The sequence below is a fragment of the Folsomia candida genome, unplaced genomic scaffold (assembly GCF_002217175.1).
Source record: "Folsomia candida strain VU population unplaced genomic scaffold, ASM221717v1 Fcan01_Sc047, whole genome shotgun sequence".
NCBI lineage: Eukaryota > Metazoa > Arthropoda > Collembola > Entomobryomorpha > Isotomidae > Folsomia > Folsomia candida.
Window position 1 is genome coordinate 718752 of NW_019091239.1, and position 23050 is coordinate 741801.

A 23050-nucleotide genomic window follows, 5' to 3' on the forward strand; every position below is an offset into this window, starting at 1 on the left:
TGCTAAAATATATATTTTGTAATGAACGTATGTATTCAATACTATCAATACACGGTTAGAAATCGGGTATATGTAGTTATCGTTAAGCAGGTATCGATGTATCTGGATTAGGAGGCGTCCATAAATTACGTAACCCGAGAGGGAATGCGTCTAACGCTCTAATCGTGCCTATGTGACACATGTTAAAGGGGGCTAGGAAATCGCGATTTTTGCTTTAAGTAATTTATGGATGGCCCCTTAGAGTCAAAGGCGCTATACATATGCATAACTATTAAAATTTTACTGATCCTTGAAAATGTTCTACAGGCATGGTAAAACTTAAGTACAGATATGCATAGACGGTTCAATTTGAAAAATACTCTGACGTAGTGCCATCATACCTGTGCAAGTGAAAATGCCTTCATTCAACTTCACTCATTTTCACCTCGAGTCAAGTTGCCCTTCACTCCCCTCACTCGCGTGAAGGAAGGCTGAGTGAGGCTTCACTCACTGACAAATCTGATTCTCACTCCTTCATTCCCCATGGCTGTTGCGGGAGTCAACCCTAATGCAACGAAGCAACCCCCAAATTTCGGTCGTATGTACTACATGACTCAAACCCCACGTGGGAGCAATCATAAGGGTTCGTATTTTTGAAGTTGCTTCGAAAATTTATATAAAATACGAACTTGTAGGAAAATGTAGGTGTAAGGTCCTAGGTCATAACCTTGAAGGTCACAGGTCATATGGACGACAAATGTGTCCTCTTCACCCCCCTCAAAAATGGTGTCATTCGAAAGATAATATCAAGGGATTCAAAAATACGAACCCTTATGATTGCTCCCACGTGAGGTTTGAGACATATAGTACATGAACGACCGAAATTTGGGGGTTGCTTCGTTGCATTAGGGTTGAGTCCCGCAACAGCCATGCCTCACTCCCTCACTCACTTTACTCAATCCCTTCACTTCCTCATTCCCCTCACTCAGCTATTTTCCTCACTCTTTCTTTCATGCAATTAAGTGCCTCGCGTTGTCATGATTTAAGTATTTTGGCGCCATCTAGTGGGGCAATGTGAAACTGGGCTGGGGCAATGTGAGACTGAGCTGGGGTAGTGTGAGACTTGGCTTAGGTAATGTAAGACGACGCTGGGGCAATGCGAGAATTTCCTGGGGTGATATGAGACTCACTATTTTCATATGGCCACGGTGATTTTAGTATCTAAACTAGGGTTGCAACGAGTACTCGTTTAGACTCGGTACTCGGCAAACTCGGCAAATTTTTGCTGAGCTCGAACTCTGCAGAGTTTTTTCTGCACTCGGCCGAGCTTTTTTACTATCTTTTTACCCCAAAGTAGACTAAGCGGCCTTTTCATTTTTGTATATATACTCTTACCCTCTTCAGCATGTTTGCTGCACATTATTTCACACTTGATCAAATTTCTCACTTTCATGACTGAATAAATGGAATTTTAACTATCTTCAACTAGTTTGAGTGTATCAATTCAACAATATATTCTATGTTTACCAGAATTGTTTGGAGAGTTGGTATGAAGCAAATTTTCATTCATTAAACATTAATCAAATTATTATATTTAAATCGGTTAAATTTTTCAGGATAACTAATAACAATCCGGGCAATATGTCCCACCAAGAAGAAAATATTGAAGTTCCTGAAGGCGAATTATCCTCACCACCAGGGCATGGGAATGGAATCTCGCAAATAAGTAAATACGTACCATGTTTAAAAATTCTAAAAATTAGATAATAAATAGCCTCTTAAGTTGAACAAATAATACAAGTATATTATGCAGGTATGGAGAATGGTAACAAAAGATCCCTTGTGCGGACATACTTCAAGAAGAGCTCTACAAATTCCAGCAAAGTGACCTGTAATGTTTGCAAAAGTGATATATTTTATGGGACCGGAAGAGAATCTACCTAAATTGAGTGAAGCTGCACGGGTATGAGTGCCATACATACATACATACATACATGAATATCGCTTGGTGCTAATTTAATACCGGATTTCTAAGCGTGTGTCACGACAACCTGAAGTTACCCACCTTGTATCTGTTTACCCAGGAGGAAAGTAGCTTCATAGCAAATTATCAGCTTTCTAGGGGAAGACGAGTTAGACAAAAACAACAAATACGGAATACAAATGAAGATCACATCGGTGGCGAGGAACGTGGCGAGGGATTCTTTCAAGCCTGGATTTCCCCCCTGTTCCGATGATGTCAGAATTTGAAACGTTTTACCGCAAATGACCGGCAGCACGAACAAGGTCATGATGCCCGTATAAATCTGGAAGTTTCTAAACTGCCACGAATTTTTACGGCAAGCCACGGCTCTCCCATCGTTCTCCTTCCATTTTAAAGTATAGCAAGTGAAGCCTGAATTCTGCTGAGCGGAGCGCACAGCACGTCGAAAATAACGTAGCGCCACGTCGTTCCACATAATTTTGCGAAATATATACTTGGACAGACTTCGTCTTTAAGGAATGAGTGAAAAGACTGCGGACTTAGTTGCAGTGAGCAATATTTATATAACTACGTCGATGTGTGTATTTAGATTTGGGGTATTTTTGTACCTATTAATTTTAAAGATTACCCTGGCCTCAAGAGATATGTATTTGCTGGACAATAATCTGATCAGAAGTAAATTCACAAAATTACTAAAATTTTCAAATTTGAAATTATCGTGATTACTAAATACCAATTTTTTGATAAACACGGAGGTCGTGTCCCGTACATTAAATAGGACAAGGTGCGTAATTATGTACCAGAGGAATATTATGTAGGTCTCCGTTCCAAAATTTCAACAATTTAGTTTTTATGCATATGTATTTATTATACATAATTTTGGGTGTTGGAATGTTTTTATTGCATTTTTGCACATATCCATGAAATCATTTTACATATCGTCGTACTAATTCATAAAACACCTAAGTGCAGTCGATGCTTTATTCAGAAAAGACTCAGAATAGGAATATGACCATTTTCTTAGTAAATTTTCGAAAACAAAATCCCGTAGTTTTTAAAAATCTTGCAACTTTCGCAAACCTTCGAAAGTTATGCTCAAGTTGCGAGATACGCAAAATAATTTTGCAGACTTTTACAAAATAAAGGGACGCGCTTAATCTGAGTAAGGCGACCAAAATCTTCCTTGAAAATATTAGTAAATTTTGCAAAAATCTATAGAACTTATAAATTTCACAAAACTTTTTCAATTATGTACATGTAATTGAAATTTAGCGGCGTACGCAAATTTTCCGTTTGTACACATATTCCAGGAATTTTACATATACGTGGGATAAATGTTACACGACTTTATTTAGAGCATATTTTCAAACAGCTTACGCTTAAAATTAATGTTGTAATCCATAACCTTATTCCAGGCGGAAACTGATGTGTCTCGATAAATGCAAAGAATTCCTAGCGGAACAAGAATGCATACCATAGCGAATAAAAATGCGCAACAGAATGGGACCTGATTTCTCGCAGTGACATCAAACTCTCCTCTTCGAATGGTCTGAAGCGTTCGAAAAAGAATGCCCAGTGCAACCCCAAACTCCAGAGAAAATGCGGACCATTGTCGCCGCCGAAGGGCACGATTGGATACGAACTTTTTACTTTTGACGTTAAACGTGAAAGTAATCACGCCAAAGAAAGAACACAATTTTGTGGTGAGGTTTAGCAAATTGCATAATTCGGAGGAATACATATGTATCTCGTTCAGAAATTATTGAGAAAATTTTTAAAACTTGTTCGCATGAAATTGAATTCTTTTAACCAATTACATACATACATTAGGGTCTTCGGAATGTGTCTGCAATAGGAAAACCTTTACAAGGGTGGCGGCATGAGTAATTACATAAACACGTTTATAGCATTCTATACAGACGACTAACAAATTTCTAAAAGGGGCCGTACGTAAAGAATGTGTGGTCGATTTTCGGGGAACCCCATCCTCCTCCTGTGACGTGATATGCGCCATGTTATAATTAACACAGGAAGGATAGGATGGAGGGTAAGTTATTTGGACTTTGTAAATTGTAAAGTGGGAAATAGGTGGCTTATTCATTAGTTTTTCTCGGGTCGACACAGAAATTAGTCATTAGGTCACTAGTAATTAGGTCATAAGATAATTAAAAGGCTCTGACATTCAAATATATAATGCATTTAAATCAATTGTAATTTAAATAGTGCATTTATACAACTAGTAATTTAAATGGCTTGACATTTTCTTGCAGCTCAATTACATAAATATGTAACTATATACGAGTTTGTTTTTATATGTACGCAATTAACACAAATTCATACCCAATTATACTAGTGGCATTGTGTAGCACTACAAATTTTGTCGTCCATCTACATGCATTTATACATAAATTTACATACTCATCGTTATATAGCCTACATATATGACGATGAGTATGTAAATTTATGTATTTATGTATCTACTTATTTATGTAATATACAGGCATATATGTAGTCCAATGAATATGAATAAAAGTCGCCGTATAAATATGCACTTTTAGAAAAGTGGAATTAAATCATTTCTGACCTGAGTATATACATACTTACTATCCTCGTATTTAGGCGTGTCACCTCATTTGCATAAATCTCACTATGCCCAATTTCGGCGATACGGGCTTTTCATGTTGAATAAACTCTATGTCTCTCGCGAATGCATCTACATATACAAATGAGGTGCCCGGCTATAAAAATTCGACAGTACATATGTGACTCAAGTTGGGTTACTCAACCCGCCCTGGTAATAATTGGCATCACTTTTCAACATAATGTTCTGATAATAAAGAATTTGTTGCCTTAAAACAAGCTATCTACATATTACTTGAACCACACCTCAGATTTATATCCCGGAGAGTAACAGGCTCACCGTATGATTTTCAACTCTTTCCAAATACCTTAAAAAGTATTCCATTCCCACCCCATGCTTAATCGTTTCCACGGACCTTAGCATTTCTAGATTTATCGAAATTGGCAGCAAACCTCCAATCATTGCCCGCTTAACCTTATCACGACCATAAAATATGAAACTCTTTCTCTTAAACTCATTCGATAATGTAGCCGCCTTCGCGATGTAACATATCGCAAAATATTCACCCGACATGCCCACACCTAGTGTGACCAGGGAAACTGTAAAAACTACTAGAGAAACACTTCACCCCCTGGTAAAAATTGTAAGATAAAATAATACAGGCCAATAGTTGAAAACACAACGAGATGAAAATGGTGTACAGCGGGAACTATTAAACCACGCGCAAATTCGGACTCAATGATTGTTAGAATGCTAATTTTTTGATATATTTTGATCCCCGTTTCGAATCCGAGCCCGAGTTGGAACTGTTTTTTAAGGTGATTTAATTCAACTGAGGAGTTTAAGGAATTAATGGCCTGAAGAGTGATAAATATTCCGGTGAGGAAGGATAACAAACAGAGCGTGGAGATGTGAAGGAGGGCGTTGAAGAAGATGCAGGTCAAGATTTGGGATAAGATCTTTATAGACCCGGGGTAATGTTGGACAACGCTATATAGTGGGTTGATGAGCGGCATGAAAAAGCTGATGTAGATTAGAAGTGGGGGAACTACGAAGTCCAAGTAGAAATAGGCAAGTGAGACTACAATGTCTCCTAAAAATTTGGGCTTTTTCTTGAGATTCTTCTTTGGCGAAAATAATTCTAAATAGTAACAATAGAAAAATTCTATGTATTAGTTAGTTCTAATTTTATTACTAGGCTCCGAATATTCAAATGGAAGGTAATTTTGTATGTATGTAACCTTGTATCTCGTGGTCAACGCGAAAGGCGGCTTCATTACAAGTAACGAGCCTTCCTGGGCCCTCCGGTTTTGATAAGGCCCACAAATACTGGACGCAAATAACGACAAAATCCGTAGAGAGCAAAGTAAGCAGAAATAATGCCCTGGCTGTTTGGCTTGGGGGTGAGAACCGGTGGCTTTCGGCACTCGGAAGGTCTATGGTTCGATCCCTCATATCTCGGCAGCTGGGACAGCCCTCCCTGGGTGCCAGTTGCACACATTGTAGCTGGACACTCAGTAGAGTGGACTGAGCATGCTGCCTTTCCGTGGCAGTATTCGCGTCCAAAGGGGCATACATTAAGATTGAATAGGCAGTGGTGGGTAGAGGATAGGCGGAGTGGGACTGGCCCCGTAAGTGCAGGGGTGAGTGGTGGTGCTTACGGCAAGCCGGCGTCTCTTCCTGTCTTACTATCCTTAAATGGTTTCTCGATCCCCATATCTCATCAATAGATATGGGGATTATACCTGAGCAACTAGATAGCCACTGTCATACGGTGTAAGTAAGAGGATATGCAATAGATCTGATGGATGATCTGAGCAGTGGGCTCCTCCAACAAGAGGAGCCCTCCTCCCAAAATACATACATACAAGCAGAAATAATTGCAAGTCTGGATGCTCCCCCTGTTTCGTGGATGTTAAGATTTGCAAAGCTTTTGCTACAAAGACCGGCCCCACGAGCAGTGTCATGATGCCCGTATAAATTTGGAAGTTTCGAAATTGCCACGAATTTTGGCGACAAGCTATCGCTCTGCCTTTTTTCTCGTTCCATTCTAAGATGGAGAACATAAAGCAAGAACTGAACTGAGCGGAAAGGATGGCTCGCCGAAAATAGTGAATCGCCGTGTCGCTCCACATTTTAAGTTTTTCAATAAATTTTGTGAAATAGAATTTAGTGGTCTGGGTATTGATGTAGAACTGAGCCGAGGTTGTGTAGAAGTGATATGCATGTACAAATATGTACATACATTGGACGGCAATACATAAGTCTGAATTTAGACAACTTTTATAAGTCGGGATAATTTTGAATTTTACAAATTTGAGTAATTAATGTGTTATATAAATAAGGTGCATAACTACTTAAAATTAGTACATTTGTGCAATGCGAAATTATAACAATTCCTACTTCCCAATATATTTATATGTAAATACGAGCATACAAATATTCGTACTATTGTCCTCTCATTTATGTATTATGTTTATTAAGCCTATTATCATGACAACCTTAATCTAACCGTTGGAGTCCGTTTTAAGATTTAGGGATTATTCGAGAACTTATATGTCCAAAATTCAAGTATATTTATTGTTAAGACCCAAATTTCACGAAACGTTTATGATTACAGAATAATGTGAGTTATGCATAAATCTAGTTACATATGTACATACATAATATGTAACTTATACATATATTATATAAGTAGGTTTATGTACATAAATGCCTTACTTCCCTGCCAGCAACAAACTAACCGTATGGGATCCCACTCGTTCTACATATCTCAAAAAATAATCCAACCCGACCCCATGCTCAATCGTATCAACTGATCTCAGCCATTCCAAATTTATCGAAAGCGGCCGTAACACGCCAACCATCGCTCTTTTAACCTTATCGTGACCATAAAATGCGAAACACTTTCTCTTAAATTGCTTCGACAATGTTGCCGCCTTCGCAATATAGCAAATCGACAAAAATTCAGTAGCCACCCCCACTGCTAGCACCACCAGGGAAAATCCTGCAATCAGAGAAATTTCACGACCTGGTAAAAATTGTAGGACAAAATAGTACAGGCAAATAGTTGACAATAAAACGAGATGGAAATGGTGGAGACATGGAACGATTAAATCACGCGCTAATTCTGACTTGATAATCGTCAGAATGCCAAGTTTTTGATATATTTTGATCCCCGTTTCGAATCCGAGTCCAATCCTAAACTTTTTCTTAATGTAGTTTAATCCAATGGATGAGTTGAGGGAATCAATGGTCTGGTAGGTGACAAGTATTCCATTGAGGATGCATAACAGGCAGAGCATGACGTTGCAGAGCATGAGATTGGCGAAAAAGCAGGACAGGATTTGGACAAAGATCTTGACAAGAGTGGGGAAATTTAAGACGAAGTCATACAGAGGATTTACTTGCGGCTCAAAGATGTTTACATACACAAGAATTGGAGGGAATATGAAGTCCAGAAAGATATAGATCCCATAGAAAATTTGATCTCCCATAAAGTTGGATTCGTTCTTAGGGTCCCTCTTTAGCGAAAGTAGGGCTAAAAAATATTGAAAATTTGTAATTGACAGATTAAATGCAATCATTGGACTGTTACGCCTTATTTAGAGTAACACATTTATGTCGTTGTAATTTCTGTTTAATTTATTTTTCACCAAGACATCAATTTATAGTAAATTCCTTTAATTTTGATTTCGTTAAAAATTAATGCTATGTCAGCATTTTCGTTTTAATTTATTTTTTTAATTTATAGTGGAATTCACGTTGTTTTCGTTTCTGTTTTGCTTCATTTTGCAAAGTTGCCATGCAATCAACTTTTTTCGAGTGAAAATATTTTTTTTTAATATTCACCTTATACTATAAATTGGCATGGTCAAAAGTAAACCAAAAAGAAAGTAAAATTTCAAGAAAACAAAACAGAAAATAATACTCTAAATATGGCGTTACACGTCTGGTATAGCCTCGCAGCGGATACCTCGGTATTAAAGTTTCAACGCCTCGGTACATAAGTACTAAAATTATACGGGTTCATAAAAATTTACTAACTGCATGGAAAGAAAGAGATACAGTATACCAGATTTCTAGAGTTTGCCATGACAAATTCTTACAACATGTACCTAACCTCAAGTTACCCACCTTCTATCTGTTTACCCAGGAGAAAAGCAGCTTCGTAGCAAATGAGAAGCCTTCTCGGGCACGACGATTTGGATAAAAACCACAAATACGGTATGCAAATGAAGGCCACATCAGTGAAAGGTGGCAAAGGATTCTTTCAAATCAGGACTTTCCCCTTGTCCTGAAGATGTTAGGAGTTGAAACGTTTTGCCAAAAAAGACCGGTAGCACGAACACGGTCATTATGCCCGTATATATCTGGAAGTTTCTAAATTGCCACGAATTTTGACGGCAAGCCACCGCTCTGCCATTGTTCTCACTCCATTTTAAAGTATAACAGGTAAAGCATGAGCTCTGCTGAGCGGAACGCACAGCACGTCGAAAATACCGAATCGCCACGTCGTTCCACATAATGTTTCGAAAAGCTACTTGGGTCTACTTGAATCGTCGGGGAATGAGTGATAACACTGGGTATTTAGGAAACCTGGGTTTGCATATATAGCTACAAAAATTCGTAGGTGTGTATATTTATTTAGATTTGGTCTATTTATTGTGCATATAAATTTAAATGCTAACCTACCCCAAACGGATGTTTGCTAGGCCAGTAAACATCCGTTTGTCCAGTATTGTCCAGTAATAATGGATAATACTCTATTTAATTCGAAGTAATTACTAAAATTACTAAAATTCCAGAATTTTAAATTATCAAGATTCTTAAATATCTGCTATAAATGCAGGGTTCGTGTCGTGCTACGTTTGTAGCTAAAATAGGGCCAGGTGGGTAATTATTAGAGCAGTATTATATAAACTGATGCAGGTTCCAAAATGATAGCAATTTTGTTTTTATGTACATATCTATATTTACAACTCGCTATTCTGCAGAAGGGATGAATATATCTCTCCGCCAAATATAAAATATCTTCGCCAAACCTGCACATTAGCAGATAAGTAGTTCAATTTGCAAATTTCATACTAATTAAATTTGTGATCGATTGACGCTATTTTGGCCCAAATCTATGAGCATACGTTGGGAGACCTCCAATGTGAGTGATGAAATAGTTGGGGAATTATTTTTTTGGGTGACTATTGTGATGTACATATATTTCATATTTGCCATATGCTACGCCACTTTATGAAAATGTCGAATTAAGCATCATTTCAGCTCAAAGCGGTTTATTTACCTGGTATTTAAATGCAACCTGATATTAAAATAAAACCTGGTATTCAAGCATATACATATTTACATATATAGATTTGCCTCCTCTACAACGGCACACTTCAAAATTTAGACTATGAAAGTCTTCATAATTTAACATTTAAATATTCTACGAGCTTGACAAACTACAAATTTTTCATTTGGCATTACAGTTTTGCATATTAGTTATATTTACAAGTTAGAAAATTTCTACATTATCCTGAATAGCTTTAGCTAAGGATTAGTCTGAAAATAAAATAAATATAAAATTTTGGAGCTCGTGCCTTAGAATTGGCCGAGTAAATTATTAGGGCAAAATTAATCTACTGGTATTTACCCACTTACCGCAAAAATCAAAAATTTTGTTTTGTTTTAGATTTTGCAGATGGATAATATATCTCAACAAAGGTTTTAACTTTTTCTCGAGCTCTCGAGATGGATTATATTGACAATGAAATTGAACTGTTTGATACAATTTATAGTTTTATACAATTCATGAGATCGGTCCAAGATCGGCTGCTTATTGAATTTATACATTAAACATGGGTTTAGCAAAAGCAGAAATTGCAAAAACGTCATTGGCAGGGTGTCGTTGGTTTGTTTCCATCGTAGTTTTCACTGTACAGAAGTGGACTTTTCAGCACTCATGGTGGGTAGGAAGCTATGAAATTGACACACTTGCCAAGTAGTTTCCACTCCCGCACGGCAACTTTAAAATATTTAAAATATCGAACCACACAGCAACTTTAAAATATTTAAAATATCGAACCACACAGCAACTTTAAAATAAAAAATCGAATCGCACCGGAAACGCACCTAAGTTTGATGCTACGGGGTACAGTTATTTTCACGACACTAGCAAGTTTGGAAATGCAGCACTCTGACTTATTCTATGCACCTAATTCTGCACACTTTTTGAAAATTAGGGTTTCTTTTATGCACAACATGGACAGCAAATATGGAACACTGATAGTTAATAAGCCTGCAAACACAAATCTGTAATCTCTAATCTGTAAATACCAACAGTTAAATATTTTTATTGATTTATGCATATTCAATAAACAATTTAGTTATGATTTTCATATATAACTAACAAAACGGACGTTTTTACTCACAACATTCACGTCACCAAATAATTTTCCATACCAAAGAATTTAAATTTAGTATTAAACAGATAAAAGAACCTAACTCATCATGAAGATTACCTTGTTGTAATATCCTTTCGTGAATCCAATATTATTTTAGTATGATGCCAAACCTTAAATTTCCCAATATTATGGAGAGGAACAGTTTATATTTCGCAAGGTTTGGGTAATAAAAGATTTTTTCAAGCTACGTATTCATGCACGTTCTAAGATTTCTCTTACGTGCAAGTTTTAGATCTTCCGCCCAAACTTTATGACGCCATCTGGCCCGTCTACCCGCTAAAATTATGCGTATCACGAAAGACAAATTTACTGTCATCCGCTCATACACGCTTTTGCAGGCTTTGCAAAGATGCACGAGATTGCTAGAATTCTTCTACCCCCAGTACGTAACGTGGGACTGGGGTACCTTGACACCCCGCCGGACCACACCCATCACGCGGCTGATCCCCTGGTTTCTCTTCTCAAGTCTCACTCTTATCCTGAATTTGTTATACATTTACATCTTTTGCTACGAAATTTTAACTCGAGGTCGACCGGATGCAGACATAACTCTAAACCTCTGTTTGGTATCGATCTTAGCGACCTCTATTCAAATCTATGCATCCGTCTTGATGCTGACTTGGGTGAGAAGAGTTGACCAGATTTGTTTCGTTTTGAGGAATTTGTTAAATATGTGGGAATCGGAGAAGCGAACTGGTAAGTATTGGTGGATTTTTTTTTCTTAAGTATGGTACTCATGGCGGATGTTTCGCGCGAGGCGACAGATTCTTAGCTTTGTAGTAAATTACCATTCGCTAAAGTTACTTGAATTTCATTGCAAAGTACCTAGTCAGGTACGAAATTCTTTAATAAACGTTTTTTACTGCAGAAAAATAACGGGTAAGAATTTTTAATTAAAATTTTCCATATGGATGCATAATATACCTGTGTATAATATAAAAATACTAAGTTTCCAAATTTCCTCCCCTGGAGTACGCACGCTTGAGAAATTTGACGGACGGCCGGTCGCTTGGAGCACGCGCGGTTTCTACCGGAAAATGGAACTTCAGCACCAGTGGAAGTTTTAGAGCAGGCCATGGTCTCAATTTTAAGCCGCAAGTCATAATCCAGATGACTAAGGTCTTCTATTGCCGATGGCATTTTTGTGACCAAATTAAATCGATGAAATGAGCTCATAGTCAATTTTGGACAATTTTTTCACCATATGGCTGAGCCGTGACCTTTTAAGAAATTCAGTTTCTATTTTTCAATAGGCCAGACTTATAAGGTTTTACACTAAGTTTGGGAACTTTGGTAATGTAATTCTTGGCTTGCGCTGTAACCCTTTCTACAGAAAAACAGGGTTTCGCTTTCTCCAGCAGATTAATTCAAATCTAAACCGTCAAAGACTTAGGGGGATGAGATCTTCTACGTTTTCTATTTGCCAGGGGTATGTATGATTTTTGCTTAGTGCAAATTCTTTAATTTTCCTTGTAAAATTTACGCAAGGCTTGGGATAAGTTTCCACAGGAAAGTGTGCGTAATCCGAGCGATCAGTTTACCATCAGATTTTGTAAGTGTGTGTGCTCCAGAAGAGGAAATTTTGAAACCTAGTATTTTTTATTATGCACAGGTATATTATGCATCCATATGGAAAATTTTACTTAAAAATTCTTACCCGTTATTTTTCTGCAGTAAAAAACGTTTATAAATGAGTTTCGTACCTGACTAGGTATATCAAATGGGACTGTTTCTTCAAATAAATCGCAGAATTCTTATTTTCGTTTTTGCTAAAGTTTGTCATGTGAAAAATCCGTATGCAACGATTTACAAGGGAGGTGTCCCAGCCTCCTCTATCTGACTTTGAGCAAATTAATTAAAATCGATCAATCTACCGATGCTTAGGCGGAGAAACTTGCATTTGAAGAGGTAAAAACTTGCTGTAAACTTAGAAATAGAAAGTGAAAAATTGTAAACTTAAAGTGACTTCTCTCCCCTTTGAGAGCAAATATCTCCGCCCAACGTGATCAGGTCTTTTTCCGATTTCACGTTAATTAAATTTGCGATCTAATTTTCTAAAAATCGGACATCATGTATGTACATGCATCAGTAAATGACTGCTATCTCTTCAAAAAATAGGAACCCTAGCAGACGACCATACGTCCTCACCCATCGGCTTACTTCTCCATTTCTTCATTCCTATCGTAATCACAAACCCCCTCGGAACAGCCTTGGTACCCATTTTTCTCCACAATAGCGACCCGACCTATTTTCTATTCCGAAACTGGACAGGTATCCCGCCGTCGGAAAAATAATGCTTCGGCTGCCTATCATCATTTTTAACATCTTGCACTGTTCCGTCGTAATCGTGGGGTGGTTCATGGTCATGGGAAACATGATCCCAGTGGTGACCAAGTCTGTAAAAAATATTTCCCACTCAACCAATTTCAAAAATTCTTTCAGAAAATACCGCCAGCTACAAATTATCAGTGAGGCCATGAACGAAATTTTTTAATTGAGTTTTTCCCTCCTAACGTTCACACCGATATTAGTTTTTGCCATATTTGGCTACATCTTGGTCAAGCTGGTGGCCGTTGTTGGACCGCCGTTTACCTTTATCTCAGCGTCCCTAATACTTCTAGAAATAGCCTTGGTACACTTGGGGATGCCATTGATGACAGAAGTGTCGATTTCGGCGGAGTATTTTATCAGAATTTGGAAACTTAAAGAAATTTCTGGCTGGAGAAGGAGACAGTTGAGAAGCTGTAAATTGCTTAAGGTGGCGATTGGACCGTTCGGCTATGTCAGGAAGCAGTCGAGAGGGGCCATGTTTTCGAAAATGTTTGAATGCGCGTTGACCTTGATAATTACAGTGTAATGATAAAATAATGATAAACCCTTTGTCGTTATGTATACATATATATGACGACATATATTATACATACATACGTAAATAATATTTTATCTACGTATCTTTAAATCCAAGCACATAGCTTACATATACATACACACAACCGCATAATTATAACTAGGATCAAAGTTATGTTACTAACAAAGTTAATAAATTCCTGTTTGTACATACATGCAATTCTATACAGTAAGATGATCAATTTGTGCTTCACAAATTTGCTTAACGATTATTTAAACAGTTGATACCAAACTATTTGTTAACGAACATATCTGCAGGACAATATGTAACATTAATATTAATGTCCTGAAAAAGAAGGAGAATTACAAAAAGTTATTTTGATATTACGTGCATATATGTATATATATTCATTAATTTAATACATTAGCAAGATGTTTTTGCCACGTGAAACCTATCAGAACGATCCAAATTCCTTTAGATTTATTTATTTACTAGTCTCTTAAGCCCGCAATGCGGGCCCTAATCGCAACGATTTTATTATTTTATTACGAAAAACGTTCAGTCACGACCCTATGGGTGTGACCACTAAAAACGTTGTCAAGACTCTAAAGGGGGTGGCCACGAAAAACGTTCTTCACGACTCTAAAGGGGGTGGCCACGAAAAACGTTCAGTCACGACTCTATGGGTGTGACCACGAAATTCGGTCAGTCAAGACCCTATGGGTGTGACCACGAAAACCGTTCAGTCACGACTCTAAAGGGGGTGCCCACGAAAAACGTTCTTCACGACTTTAAAGGGGGTGCCGACGAAAAACGTTCAGTCACGACTCTAAATGGGGATGGCCACGAAAACCGTTCAGTCACGACTCTAAATGGGGGTGCCCACGAAAAACGCTCTTCACGACTCTAAAGGGGGTGCCGACGAAAAACGTTCTTCACGACTCTAAAGAGGGTGGCCACGAAAAACGTTTAGTCACGACTCTAAATGGGGGTGGCCACGAAAACCGTTCAGTCACGACTCTAAATGGGGGTGCCCACGAAAAACGTTCTTCACGACTCTAAAGCGGGTGGCCACGAAAACCGTTCAGTCACGACTCTAAAGTGGGTGCCCACGAAAAACGGTCTTCACGACTATAAAGGGGGTGGCCACGAAAACGTTCTTCACGACTCTAAAGGGTGTGGCCACGAAAAACGTTCAGTCACGACTCTAAATGGGGGTGGCCACGAAAAACGTTCTTCACGACTCTAAAGGGGGTGCCGACGAAAAACGTTCTTCACGACTCCAAAGGGGGTGGCTACGAAAAACGTTCTTCACGACTTTAAAGGGGGTGGCCACGAAAAAAGGTCTTCACGACTCTAAAGCGGGTGGCCACGAAAACCGTTCAGTCACGACTCTAAAGTGGGTGCCCACGAGAAACGGTCTTCACGACTCTAAAGGGGGTGGCCACGAAAACGTTCTTCACGACTCTAAAGGGTGTGGCCACGAAAAACGTTCAGTCACGACTCTGAATGGGGGTGGCCACGAAAACCGTTCAGTCAGGACTCTAAATGGGGGTGCCCACGAAAAACGTTCTTCACGACTCTAAAGGGGGTGCCGACGAAAAACGTTCTTCACGACTCCAAAGGGGGTGGCCACGAAAAACGTTCTTCACGACTTTAAAGGGGGTGGCCACGAAAAACGTTCAGTCATGACTCTAAAGGGGGTGGCCACGAAAACCGTTCAGTCACGACTCTAAATGGGGGTGGCCACGAAGACCGTTCAGTCAGGACTCTAAATGGGGGTGGCCACGAAAACCGTTCTTCACGACTCTAATGGGGGTGGCCACGAAAAGCGGTCTTCACGACTCTAAAGGGGGTGGCCACGAAAAACGTTCAGTCACGACTCTAAATGGGGGTGGCCACGAAAACCGTTCAGTCACGACTCTAAATGGGGGTGCCCACGAAAAACGTTCTTCACGACTCTAAAGCGGGTGGCCACGAAAAACGTTCTTCACGACTCTAAAGGGGGTGCCCACGAGAAACGGTCTTCACGACTCTAAAGGGGGTGGCCACGAAAACGTTCTTCACGACTCTAAAGGGTGTGGCCACGAAAAACGTTCAGTCACGACTCTAAATGGGGGTGGCCACGAAAACCGTTCAGTCACGACTCTAAAGGGTGTGGCCACGAAAAACGTTCAGTCACGACTCTAAATGGGGGTGCCCACGAAAAAAGGTCTTCACGACTCTAAAGGGGGTGGCCACGAAAACGTTCACTCACGACTCTAAAGGGTGTGGCCACGAAAAACGTTCAGTCACGACTCTAAATGGGGGTGGCCACGAAAACGTTCAGTCAAAACTCTAAATGGGGGTGCCCACAAAAAACGTTCTTCACGACTCTAAAGGGGGTGCCGACGAAAAACGTTCTTCACGACTCTAAAGGGGGTGGCCACGAAAAACGTTTAGTCACGACTCTATGGGTTTACCACGAAAAACGTCCGGTCATGACTCTATGGGTTTACCACGAAAAACGTTAGGTCACGACTCTAAAGGGGGTGGCCACGAAAACTGTTCAGTCACGACTCTAAAGTGGGTGCCCACGAAAAACGGTCTTCACGACTCTAAAGGGGGTGGCCACGAAAACGTTCAGTCACGACTCTAAAGGGGGTGGCCACGAAAAACGTTCAGTCACGACTCTAAAGGGGGTGGCCACGAAAAACGTTCAGTCACGACTCTAAAGGGGGTGGCCACGAAAAACGTTCTTCAGGACTCTAGGGGTTAATCACGGAAAACGTTCGGTCACAAGTCTGAAGTATGGCATTGTTCTAACGTTTTAAGAACGTTTAGACACTTAAAGCAAAAGCCCGCCCTCTAGCGCTGAAAAACAGCCAACATCCGATAGGTGGCGCTTGTAGGTAATTAAAATTAGTAAGGCACAGGTCAAGTGTCAACTATACCGTGGGGCACAGAGGTCACAGGTCAAGTATAATGGATGTGCCCAGGTCACAGGTTAAATGTCAAGTGTAGTGGGTGTGCCCAAGTCATAGGTCAAGTGTGGCGGGTGTGCCCAGGTCACAGGGGAAGTATGGTGGGTGTGCCCAAGCCACAGGTCTGAGTGTCAACTCCGTAAAGTGTCAACTTTATTGGTTGTACGCAGGTCGCAGGTCAAATGTCAAGTCCAGGGGGGTGTTCCAAGGTCATAGGTCCAATGTCAAATCTAGTGGGTGTGCCAAGGTCACAGGTCAAATCTAGTGGGTGTGCCAAGGTCACAGATCAAATCTAGTGGGTGTGCCAAGGTCACAGGTCAAATCTAGTGGGTGTGCCCAGGTCACAGGTAAAGTGTCAAGTTTAGGGGGTGTGCCCGTTCATTTGATCAAGTCTCGGCAGATCTAAAGGGTGTGTTTCGTTGTTATCGTGTTCGTCAACGTTTTGACACTTTAGCGAAAAACGCCCTCTAGAAACGAAAAATGTAACATAGTGCCCCAACTGCCGCTAGGTGACATTAGCTTGGACAATGTGAGACACGTGGGTTATCAAGCGCCAAGTTCAACTGGTAACACACACCACTGCACAATTCTTGGTTCTGATAGCCACAAAAATATGTATCCAGGGTTACATTAATTATTCTAGCTACAATTTGACATTAGAAATGTGTCTAAAATTCAGTCGGTGTATGTACTTGAGGACAATTGAGGACAACAGATTCCAATTATAACCACAAAACAAATTGTGTGAAACAATTTAGACCAATTACAAGAACAATAACCAGAATAACAGGAATAATATACAATTAAAATATACTTAGAAACATAAAAGTTAAACCCATATTTAAAACTTTTGTAATTTTGTTTCATCTATTAAACTGTGTTAATTATTAACACTTGTTCAATAAAAACTCCTATAAAAATGCTACTATAAAAATGCAAGGAGAACCCAGTTTTTTCACGAATTGAATCACTACTAGAACAATACATAAAACTGCACAAAAAACTCGAATTTAGAAGATAATGAATTTATTCCCTGTGATAATCGTGGCAATAATCTGCAATTTTATACACTCATCAAATTGTGGAACCATTTCCAGTGAACTTTTATCCAAGTTAAGAAATGGGCAGAAAGCTGACGCCATATTAGAACTTCCCTCCGTTTTTGGGAAAGTTATGAGCAATCCATCACTAACGTTTTTGAGCGGTGCTGACAAAGCCAATATGATGGAGACTTTGATGAAACAATCCACGTCTGCATCCCAAGCTCCCTTCATGGCGGCAATCAATCGACTTGGAATCTCAGACTCTGCTACCCCATTTTGGATTTCAAATGATATCAGTTTAACAAATATCAATTTAGGAGCCATTCAATCTCTTGGTGCACTTCCTGGTGTATTCAATTTAAGAGAGCAATTTGTTGCCAAGCTTGATCCTGTTGTGCGAGGAAATAGAGTTAGCCGTGCCACATTCAATGAGACCATCCAAAAATACCCTCACTGGGGAGGTGCGAGCTACAACCACTATTTATAAATTAATTTTTCCTTGATATATTTTTCTGTATTAGTGGACAAGATACAGGCCCCTGCCGCATGGTCCAGAACTAAAGGGGAAAATGTCCTTGTGGCAATTATTGACACTGGAGTTTACATGGAGCACGAAGCGCTAAGAGATGGCTACGCCGGTAAATGGTTAGATGCAACCTTCGATGCATCGACGTCTCCAATTGATCCGAACAGTCATGGCACCCACGCCCTAGGTTTATCTCTTCATGTATTCCTTTTTGGAAATATTGTACGATTTAAATTATTTATTTTCAAAGTACAGGAACCATTTTGGGTCGTACGAATAACATCGGCGTCGCGCCTCGCGCAAAATGGATCGCTTGTCGGGGTATGAACCAATATGGGGGAGGATTGGAAAGTTGGATAAAAACCTGTGCTCAATGGGTATACCAACAAAGACCTGGACTTGTTAGTAATAGTTGGGCTACTGCAACTGGTGGAACATCAACTTCATTTGATGATATAATCAAAAGTTGGAGGGCTGTTGGGATAATCCCTGTATTCGCCAGTGGTAATAGCGGAGACAACTGTGGTAGTGCAGAGTACCCTGGAAATCACCCTGATGTTATTTCCGTGGGTTCAACGAGGAAGGATGATGGAATGTCAGGCTTCAGCAGTCGTGGTCCTTCCCCAAAAGGATTAGTTAAACCACAGGTAAAAAACTCCTAACAGGCACCGGTTTTTTCCTAGTTTGAAAAACTATACACCTGCGTTTCAGATTGCGGCTCCTGGATCGTTTATTGTTTCCGCTGGTAACAAAGACCCGAAGGAGTATAAAAATATGTCGGGAACAAGCATGGTAATATTTCTAATAAATAAATGCGCTTGGCGATATTCTAATTCATGATAATTTAGGCTTGCCCACATGCCGCTGGGGTCGTTGCATTATTACTCTCAGCTAACCCATCTTGGAAGTATGACGACGTTTTACAAGCACTAACGCGGACTGCAGAACGTCCACCAATCACTAAGGAATGTGGAAACTCGAACACAACAAGCTATCCAAATAATGCGTATGGCTATGGGCGAATTAATGCCAAAAGAGCAATTGGTTTATAAAAACTAGTCATAATTGCGTATTTCCTAGCAATATAAAAATAACTGCCAAAAATTGTTTTGGAAGAATGTGTCCAGCTAGTATTACCTTATTTGTAATGGTTAACCACAATACAATCTGCAGATGGGGTCGACTTTACCAATAAAGCAATTTCATAATCATCAGCTATTCCATAATCATCAACAAATACCGGCTTTAGAATACTTTGCATTTCATATTTCATATTTTTGATTTGATTTATTTATTTCAATGAGACACCCCAATGCTGGGTTATTACGCCTCAAGGTAAAAAATTTGTCATTACAATAGATTTAAGAAAATAAATAATACAATTTATCAAAGTGCATCATGATCGTCTAAAATATCAAATAATTCCACCATTCTCTCGGTACATTGTTCATGAACAAGCTCACATTTAACTAGTCGTTTAAATTCAATTATACTTAGATTTCTTAACTTTTCAGTGATTCGTACCGGTAAACATACATTTCATAAGAAGTCAGCATGCCAGTATGTAATATGTTGGTACTAGTTTATACACCCGTCAATCGGCGGGCAAAAAAGGCCCGTCGGTAAGCCCGTCAACCAAAACAGAGAATGAAAATATCAGTGAAGTTAGCCCCTCCTTTTCGCTCTCTGCACAGTGTAGAGGGAGAAAGAGAGGCTAACTTGTCAAAAAAGCCACCGACCCAGCAGCGACTTACTCGCCTGTTTTAAGAATATATAGGATGTGTGATACGAATATTTGTAAGTTACAACTTCATATCCCTGTCAATAAGAGGCTCACAGTATGATATCCCACTCGTTCCAAATATCTTAAAAAGTAATCCATTCCGACCCCGTGTTCTATCGTATCCACGGATCTCAGCGTTTCCAAATTTATCGAAAGTGGCTGCAACTGTTTAATCATGGCTCGCTTAACCTTATCACGACCATAGAATATGAAACACTTTCTCCTAAACTCATTCGATAATGTAGCTGCCTTTGAGATGTAAGCTATAGAGAAAAATTCAACCAACACACCCAAAACTACTACGGCAAGTGAAAGTGCAACAATCGCCAGAGAAATTTCACCAACTGGTAAAAATTGTAGGATAAAGTAGTACAGGCCAATGGTGCAAAACACGACGAGATGGATATGGTGGAGACACGGAACTATTAAATCACGTGCCAATTCGGACGCAATGATTCTTAGAATGCTAAGTTTTTGATATGTTTTAATCCCCGTGTCGAATCCGAGACCAAGTTGGAACTGCTTCTCAGCGTAGTTTAATCCTACTGATGAGTTGAGGGAATTAATGGCAAAATATGTGACAAGTATTCCGTTGGTGAGGGATATCAGACAAAGGATGACCATGTGAAGGAGGACGTTGCAGAAGAAGCAGGACATGATTTGGGTTAAGATCTTGATAGGGGCTGGAAAATGTTGAACCGCATGATATAGTGGATTGGCTTCCGGTTGGAAAAAGTTAATGTAAATGAGGGTTGGTGGGAGTATATAGTCCAGCCAGAAAAACCATAGTGTGACTAGTGTGTCTCCTAGAAAGTTGGAGTTGTTCTTGAGATTCTTGTTTGGTGAAGATAATGCTAAATAAAAATGGAAACATTCAACAATTTAAGTAAATCCAAGGGTCATCACAAATTTTTATTTTTATTAGAAATATGCACATCCAAGGTCTCACAGCGTATGCTGCACAATAGGTACATAATGTAAATCGAAAACAAATTTCATTCTGCAATACTAAATAAATTTGCAAAAGACACGATCTGAAAATGCTAATGCGTCGCGGAAATAAATATTTGCATCGAAAGAGGAAAAATCGCGTAGTAAATTTCGAAAGTTTAAAATCGATATATTTTACGGTCTGTTTTCTCTTCTTGGGAAACCTGAGTATGCGTTTTTTGCAATTTTCATATTAAGTACTTAAATTTATGAACAATGGCTTGGTGAAAATCGGAGTGGGAGACCTTCATTGTTGCTTGCGAATATGCAAATTAAGTTAGATTTGTCTCAGACCTTGTATCTGTTTATCCAAGCGAATGATAAGTTCACTGCAAGCGAATGATAAGTTCACTGCAAGCGACTAGCTGTCGTGAGGCCTCCGATTTAGATAAGAACCACAAATACGGAATAGTAATAAAGACCACATCCGTAACGACAAACGTAACGAGAAAGATTTCCAAGCCTGTGTGTTCCCCCTGCTTCGTGGATGCAAGTATTTGAAAAGTTCTCGCGAAAAAGATGGGCGTCACAATGAATGTCATGATCCCCGTATAAATCCGGAAGTTTGTAAACTGCCACGTATTTTGCCGGCAAGGTTCTGCCCTGCCGCTTTCCTCGTTCCAGGTTAATGTGTAGCAAGTGAAGCAGGAACTACCCCTAGCGGAGAGGACGGCGCGCCGAAAATAGCGAAAAGCCGAGTCACTCCACATGTCGAAATATTCTTAAATAGACTTGAGTAATCGGGCTAGAACTGTGTCAAATTTATATAGATTTGATTTATATGTAGTTTCAGGGTAAGTATTCCATATTTAGAAAAAGTTTATACGCAGGGATAATTTCGAATTTCACTAATTGGTGCACTTAAGTGCAAAACGGTTATATTAGGTAGGTTAGAATAACTACATAGCTCTCCAGTAAAATTAGGACAATGTTTAAATTATCCTAATTTCTAAATGGCGAACATGCAGAAACTCTTGTCCTATGAAATGACCCAAGTCAATTATTTATTTTGCAACCATGTCATGGTGGGATACTTTTTAAATACCTATATATATTTGTGTATAAGGTGAATAAATATTGAATTATTGTTTTGGGTCACCTCATTTCCATATTTTAACGCTTTAGCGAGACATAGCCTACTTAATATTGCAAGACTCCAGAGATGGGCACAGTGAGATTTATGTATTGCCCCGTCGCGACAATTCCTCATGTATGCAAATTTACATTGATGTATAAAGAGTATGTTATATAAATAATGTACACTTTATAGAAACACGTTAACATTATATTTCCGCCAGTAATAGGCTAACTGTATGATATCCCACTCGTTCCAAATATCTTAAAAAATAATCCAACCCCATCCCAGGCTTAATCGTGTCCACTGATCTCAACCATTCCAAATTTATCGAAAGTGGCCGCAACACTATAATCGTTGCTCTTTTAACCTTATCCTGCCTATAAAATTCCAAGCTCTTTCTCTTAAACTCGTTCGAAAGTGTAGATGCCTTCGCAATGTAGCATATCGACAAAAATTCAGTCATCACTCCCAACGCCAATGCGGCGAGAGAAAGTCCGACAATTACGAGAGATATTTCACCACCCGGTAAAAATTGTAAGACAAAATAGTATAGGGAAATAGTTGATAAGACAATGACATGGAAATGATGGAGACACGGAACTACTAAATCACGCGCCAACTCGGAGTCAATGATGGTCAAAATGTGAAGTTTTCGATATATTTTTATTCCAGTTTCGAATCCGAGTCCAAGTTTCACCTGTTTCTTTAATCCCACTGATGAACTGAGGGAATTAATGGTCTGGTAGGTGACGAGTATTCCGTTAAGGATGCATAACAGGCAGATCGTGACGTTGCAAACAAGGATATTGCAGAAAAT

The 23050-nt window shown here is 39.3% G+C and overlaps 1 protein-coding gene and 1 long non-coding RNA gene across 2 annotated transcripts; both read left to right on the forward strand.

Annotated features, from left to right (window-relative positions):
* Nucleotides 1-1388: 1388 nt before the first annotated feature.
* On the forward strand, nucleotides 1389-2625 carry LOC118433318. The gene is made up of 4 exons (XR_004833316.1): nucleotides 1389-1526; nucleotides 1596-1705; nucleotides 1793-1942; nucleotides 2015-2625. It is a non-coding gene; the product is annotated as an uncharacterized LOC118433318 (long non-coding RNA).
* Nucleotides 2626-17833: 15208 nt separating this feature from the next.
* Nucleotides 17834-19434, forward strand: LOC110861903 (bacillopeptidase F). Its single transcript, XM_022111037.1, has 5 exons — nucleotides 17834-18317; nucleotides 18378-18569; nucleotides 18638-19029; nucleotides 19094-19174; nucleotides 19231-19434. Exons 1-5 carry the CDS (start codon nucleotides 17834-17836, stop codon nucleotides 19432-19434), a joined length of 1353 nt encoding a protein of 450 aa, XP_021966729.1.
* The last annotated feature ends 3616 nt before the right edge of the window (nucleotides 19435-23050 follow it).